This window comes from Dendropsophus ebraccatus, chromosome 5, assembly GCF_027789765.1.
Source record: "Dendropsophus ebraccatus isolate aDenEbr1 chromosome 5, aDenEbr1.pat, whole genome shotgun sequence".
Lineage (NCBI taxonomy): Eukaryota > Metazoa > Chordata > Amphibia > Anura > Hylidae > Dendropsophus > Dendropsophus ebraccatus.
In genome coordinates, this window is record NC_091458.1 from 13,121,924 (window position 1) to 13,128,957 (window position 7,034).

At 47.6% G+C, this 7,034-nt stretch overlaps 1 protein-coding gene across 10 annotated transcripts in view; it reads left to right on the forward strand.

Annotated features, from left to right (window-relative positions):
* Positions 1–6,734, forward strand: part of LOC138793380 (odorant receptor 131-2-like) — a 27,981-nt gene extending 21,247 nt beyond the window's left edge. For all 10 annotated transcript variants that reach the window (XM_069971928.1, XM_069971929.1, XM_069971932.1 and 7 more), the window contains exon 3: positions 5,656–6,734. In XM_069971928.1, the coding sequence (XP_069828029.1) occupies positions 5,678–6,655 (978 nt within the window). In that variant the 5' untranslated portion in view covers positions 5,656–5,677 and the 3' untranslated portion in view covers positions 6,656–6,734. The remainder of the gene's footprint in view (positions 1–5,655) is intronic.
* Positions 6,735–7,034: the final 300 nt, after the last annotated feature.

Below are 7,034 nucleotides of genomic sequence, written 5' to 3' on the forward strand. Positions count from 1 at the left end.
TCTACTATAATGTAGCACTGGGGTGGGGTGGGGGCAGGAGAAGAGACGTGTATATAGTATATCCTCCTCAGCCTGGAAGAGCAAAGCTGCAACATTTCAGAGAACCGGACAACCCAAGGACTTGTAAGTACCAGTATATACTATATACCAGGGGTACTCAACAACTTTTCGTGAAGGTCCACTTACCGGGGTCTATAGTCAGGTGAAGGTCCAAGCTGAACATCAGTAGGAAACGTGTTTGTTACTTTTCACAAAGGTTCAACTATTTACATACAGAATTACTGCTTATTATCGGGAAAACTGGCATTTTCTCTCTCTCACCACCCCCCAGTACAAAGGGGGTGACTGCCCTAGTAGTATATAAAACCCCCATGTTGCTCCCCCAGTAGTATATAGCCTCCCTGTGAGCCCTCCCCCAGTAGTATATAGCCCCCTGTGCTCTCTCCCCCAGTAGTATATAGCCCCCCTGTGCTCTCTCCCCAGTAGAATATAGCCTCCCTGTGACCTCCCCCCCTGTAGTATATAGGCCCCTTTGAGCTTTCCCCCAGTAGTATGTAGCCCCTCTGTTGCTCCCCCAGTAGTATATAGCCCCCCTGTTGCTCCCCCAGTAGTATATAGCCCCCTGTGAGCTCTCCCCCAATAGTATATAGCCCCCCCTGTTGCTCCCCCAGTAGTATATAGCCTCCCTGTGAGCTCTCCCCCAGTAGTATATAGCCCCCTGTGAGCTCTCCCCCAGTAGTATAAATCCCCCTGTGCTCTCTCCCCCAGTAGTATATAGCCCCCCCCTGTGCTCTCTCCCCCTGTAGTATATAGCCCACTGTGCTCACCCCTGTAGTATATAGCCCCCCTGTGACCTCTCACCCTGTAGCATATAGCCCCCTGTGCTCACCCCTGTAGTATATAGTCCCCCTGTGACCTCTCACCCTTAAGCATTCAGCCCCCTGTGCTCACCCCTGTAGCATATAGCCCCCTGTGCTCACCCCCCTGTAGTATATAGCCCCCTGTACTCTCCCCCTGTAGTATATAGCCCCCTGTGCTCTCCCCCTGTAGTATATAGCCCCCTGTGATCTCTCCCCCATAGTATATAGCCCCTTTGTGAGCTTCCCCCAGTAGTATATAGCCCCCTGTGCGCTCTCCCCTTATACATGACCCCGAGACAAGAAAAAAACAAAAACACACAACTCACCTAGCACCTCGATCCCCCGCCGCACCTGTCTTCCTCTTTCCTCCTGGTCCGGCCCCGGCTGATACGCGCTCTCTGGGGATGTCCCGGGGATTCCCCAGCAGAGCGCGCACCAGTGACCTCAGTGTACGCTGCCGGCCTGAACTTCCGGGAAGTGCCGGCAGCGTACACTGAGGTCACTGATGTGCGCTCTGCTGGGGAATCCCCGGGACATCCCTACAGAGTGCGCATCAGCCGGGGGCCGGACCGGCACTGCCCCCAGCCCCACAGGCGTACTGACATCTAAGGACAGTACGCCTATGGGGCGGGAGGAGTGCGGTGGGGAGCGGGACGGACCGGATCCGGGGCGGTTAGGAGGTCTGACCAGGGGTCCGGACAGCCGGCCTCCGCGGTCCGGGTTCGGACCGCGGTCCGCCAGTTGAGGACCCCTGCTATATACTATGTCCTGTATATTTCCTATACATGGCTTTCTATATCTCTGCCTGCTGTCTGTGAATGGGGACATTGTATCCAGAAGCCAAAATCCTGTACAGTCTGCAAAGTAACCAACCTGGACTACAGACTGATACATTGTAACAAAGCGTCAGGACAGGAGAGAGATGGATGCTGCCCATGTGTAGAGCTCACAGAGCATTGTCTAGACTGGATACAATTGTATCACTTCTCATATGAGAGCAGGACTAGCTATGTACAATGTATCGGTCTGGGGTCCAGGCTGTAGAGCTCACAGAGCATTGTCTACACTGGATACAGCTGAGAGCAGGACTAGCTATGTACAATGTATCAGTCTGGGGTCCAGGCTGTAGAGCTCACAGAGCATTGTCTATACTGGATACAGCTGAGAGCAGGACTAGCAATGTACAATGTATCGGTCTGGAGCTCACAGAGCATTGTCTACACTGGATACAGCTGAGAGCAGGACTAGCTTTGTACAATGTATCGGTCTGGAGCTCACAGAGCATTGTTTACACTGGATATAGCTGAGAGCAGGACTAGCTATGTACAATGTATCAGTCTGGAGTCCAGGCTGCAGAGCTCACAGAGCATTGTCTACACTGGATACAGCTGAGAGCAGGACTAGCTATGTACAATGTATCGGTCTGGAGCTCACAGAGCATTGTCTACACTGGATACAGCTGAGAGCAGGACTAGCTATGTACAATGTATCGGTCTGGAGCTCATAGAGCATTGTCTACACTGGATACAGCTGAGAGCAGGACTAGCTATGTATAATGTATCAGTCTGGGGTCCAGGCTGTAAAGCTCACAGAGCATTGTCTACACTGGATACAGCTGAGAGCAGGACTAGCTATGTACAATGTATCAGTCTGGAGTCTAGGCTGTAGAGCTCACAGAGCATTGTCTACACTGGATACAGCTGAGTGCAGAACTAGCTATGTACAATGTATAAGTCGTAGTCCAGGCTGTAAAGCTCACAGAGCATTGTCTACACTGGATACAATTGTAACAAACCCTCAGCTGTGGGCTTTATTGGGACAGGCTTTCCATTCAATGACATGAAGCAAAAAATTTTAAATGGAAATGCTAAATCACATTTGTGTACTGCAGGCATCAAGCATTTCATTAGTTCCTCATAGATATTATGTTTTATGCAAGGAATTTCGTTTAGGACACATTTTTTTTTTTTAATAAATCAATAAATCAATAGTGCAAAAACAAAAGACAAGAAAAGCCTTTTGTGAGCCTCAAAATACTTATATTTTGATATATATATATATATATATATATATATATATATATATATATATATCAAGGACTCCTCGCATATTTGACAAAGACCCATTGAGAAACTAATGTTATCGTAGACACAAAGCTTTAAAGGGGTACTCCGGCGAAAATCTTTTTCTTTCGAATCAACTGTATCAGAAAGTTATACAGATTTGTAATTTACTTTTATTTACAAATCTCCAGTCTTTCAGTACTTACCAGCTGCTGTATGTCCTCCAGGAAGTGGTGTAAATTTTCTATGGGGATTTGCTACTGCTTTGGACAGTTCCTGACATGGACAGAGGTGGCAGCAGAGAGCACTGCGTCTGGCTGGAAAGAATACATCACTTCCTGCAGGGCATACAGAAGATGATAAGTACTGGAAGACTGGAGATTGTTTAATAGAAGTAAAATACAAATCTGTATAACCTTCTGATTTAAATGTAAAAGATTTTCACCGGAGTACCCCTTTAAGAGACTTTGTAACCACCAAGCTTTGTACCATTTGTAAGAAGAATGATGATACAAGAAACTAGAGAAGAACATCTGGGCCAGTGCCCTTGGGATCAGTGGGGTAAGTAAGGATTAGACAGGAGGGGGTCTGTGCCAAGTGGGTGAGGTCCTATGTGAAGTAACACAGACTAGATTGGGGCTTCTGTGAGAACAACAGGCCCTTGTAACTAAATTCACCTACAAATGTCAAATACTGTAACTGTAAGGTTAAAAAAAAAAGTGCCACCTTGTATGGAAGCAACCACCAAACGGTGACTGGTACTCTTTAACTTTTTATTCAGGGTAATATGAGGAAGTATGGAGTTCTGGAGCAGATCCTTGCAAGCTGTACTAGTGTAGTGTCCCAGTAGGGGTCCACTAAGTCTCTATTACACCTGAGTAAAGTATCTCTGTCAGGTATCGCACAAAAGGGGATGAAGAAGTTGTCATTGTGTGCTTTCCCCACTAGGTGTCACTGTCTTTATTACTGTTATGTATTGTGCCCAGAGCACAGCTGAAGGAAGCAATGTGTTAACTGTTGTCTTATATCACATGTACAGCTCTTATCCGATTGCAGGTGCTTCCCCTGACTGCAGGCTAAGGGAATCCCGGCCAGAGTGTATACACATAGTATACACTCCGGCCAGGATCCCTATCGGCACTGTAGAAAACTGACATGTCGCTGAATAGCGACCGCAGGAAACCCTGTCAGTGCACACAGTGGAGCGAGCGGCTCTGGCGCACACTCCAATGTGTGCAGTGGGGATTTCTGATGCAGGCGCGCATGGATGCCCCCGAATCAGAACCGAGCAGCGCTAAAGACCATTCAGCCGGTACTGCAGTACCGGCCAGGATGATCTTTTCTGAGACAAGCCGGGTCACGGAACGGCCTTTCTCATACTACGTGTGAACATAGCCTTAGGCTATGTTGACACTGCGTACGATTCCGGCCGCATTTCGTATGCCGCCGTACATGTGCGGCTGAAACTTCGGGTGTGGGAAAAATCGACATGCAGCCGGATGCGTACGAACTGCGAACATACGCCCGTAGTAGAGTTATGCTTCCCTGGCTTGTTTCGAAGCGATCTGAGGCAGGTCATTTACTTGGAAATCTTTGCCCAGCCCAATAAAACTCACAGAACCTCTTGGATCGAAAAATCAAGTTCAATTTGGCTGAAATAAGTTCTCCGTACGGGACCGCATGGAAATCCACGGCCGTGAGTTGGAACATTTCCGTCCTCAAACAATGGTCTTCACTCATACGTAGTGTGCACTGTGCGGGCGTATATCGTATACTTTCAAGCGAATGCATCAACCTCAAAACTATGTGCGTATATACACAGTGTGAACATAGCCCTAAACTGTATTGCACTGAAGTTCTCAAGTAAACTATTCTTCTGGTTAAAGGGAACCTGTCACCCCCTGTGCCGGGCTGGCAGGCTCCCGACCCCCCGCTACAGCCCCCTATACTCACCTGATCCCGACGGGTCCCGCTTCTGGATCCGGTCGGGTCACGGAGATCTTAGCCGCTGCAGCCCGGCGCACGCGCTGAGAGATGAGTCCAATGCTCATAGAGAATGACGGAGAGTCCATCTCTCAGTGCGCACACCGGGCTGCAGCGGCTGATATTTCCGTGACATGACCGGATCTAGAAGCAGGACCCGGCGGGATCAGGTGAGTATAGGGGGCTGTAGCGGGGGGCCGGGAGCCTGTCACCCCGGCACGAGAGGTGACAGGTTCCCTTTAAGTGCTTGACTCCCACCTATTTTTCAGGTGTCGCACCTGTACTCACACCTACACTTGGGTTATCATTCTCTCTCAAGCGCAGTGCCCATTCATCAGGGGGTAGGTTCCAACACCACTCCTGCCCACCGTGTGACAAGTGTCCAAGTGACCTTACACCCACCTCACTGCCACAACACTGCACAGCTACCCCAGCACGCGGCACTAGCATAATCATTGAATCATTGTGTTCCTTTGGGTGGAATTGGGTGGATTTGTCCATGAACTAGGGGAAACCAAAGTTTCCATCGGCTGTTGGGGTGGATGAAAGTTGAAGCCACTTGATGGCTAAATTCTACTATTTTTGGGCTCATGGTCATCCTACATCTATATTATGTCTCTGACAAACAGCCAGACCTGATCTCCTCGATCAATCCTGTAGCTTCCAGGCCAGGACACTGCCTCCTTGTCCATTTGATCTACTATAATGTCAGATATGTCCTCTATTTATATATTCTATCTGTTTTCTAGGACTCTTCGGGACTTTTCTGCCATGGATGTGAACTCTACAATTCTTTACAATAACGTGACCCAAGAGTCCATCTTCCTAACTAAGATGAACGAGATCCTGAAGACGGTCTTCTTCGTCTTGTCAATTCTCTGGTTTTGCCTTTTCCTCTACTTCATGGCGGTCTTGCTGATCGTCTACTTCACCACTTCTCGCGTACGAGACAGTTCCCGCTACATCCTCTTCGCTCACATGCTGATCAATGACACATTGTACCTGATCCTGACTCTCTCCCTGTTTATGGCTTATAAGTTTAGCTTACAAAGTCCAGCCTACATATGTTATTTTGTCATAACCCTAACAACCACCACTTTTAGGGTCACACCGTACAACTTGGCGGCCATGGCTCTCGAGAGATACATTGCAATTTGTTTTCCTCTCAAGCACGCAATTTTATGTACCGCCCAGAATACCTATTCCATCATGGTGCTGATATGGTTCATCAGTCTGCTCCCAGGTCTAGCAGACTTTATTATCCTCTTTCTTTCTGTTGGCGAGGATTTCTTCTCGTGGAGTATCCTATGCAAACAGGAATGGCTCATAGTCCGGCAGGTGCAGTACACCCTAAGATCCTCCGCCTACATCAGTACTTTATTTCTGGTGGCCCTTGTCCTACTATTCACCTACATCAAGGTTATGTTGGTTGCCTGGAAAAGTGGTTCTGGTAAGTCCTCGGCCTCCAGGGCTGGTAGGACTGTTGTGCTTCACACATGTCAACTCCTTTTAAGCATGGTGTCACTAACCTCTACCATAACCGAGTCTTATCGCGGATATTTCCTTGATGTCTTGGTCTTGGCCAACTTTTGTATGTTCATGGTTTTTCCGAGACTTCTCAGCCCTCTCATCTATGGTATAAGGGATGACGTGTTCAGTAAATACATCAAAAGCATGTATCCTACAAACCTTTTCCTCTCCTGTTCCTCCATCCGTACACCATTTTCCACCAAGAAGGAGGCCATGTGACTGCGATATGGCGCACAGATAGCTCAGGATCTATTGATTGCTTTTTTTATTGGATGTAGATAGTTTTTGTTCTTATTCCCTGTTGTCTTGAGAATAAAATCTCTGAAACATTGGACTCTCATTCTATCTTTTATGAAACCAGTGCAGAACAAATTAGCCATAGAAAGTTCATGTCCAAGACAAATGTTTTTGAGTATATCACCTGTGTACTGATATATACCACAGAGAACCCATGGTGGGGGGGGACGACATTGACTTTAAATGGTCACCAATGTTTCAAACAAATTTCCTCTATATGGTGGATTGGGATTGCTAACATTTCTGTAAATCGGTTGTCGGGGAAAAATTAACTTTTCCTGTAAGAGAAGTAAGAGATTGT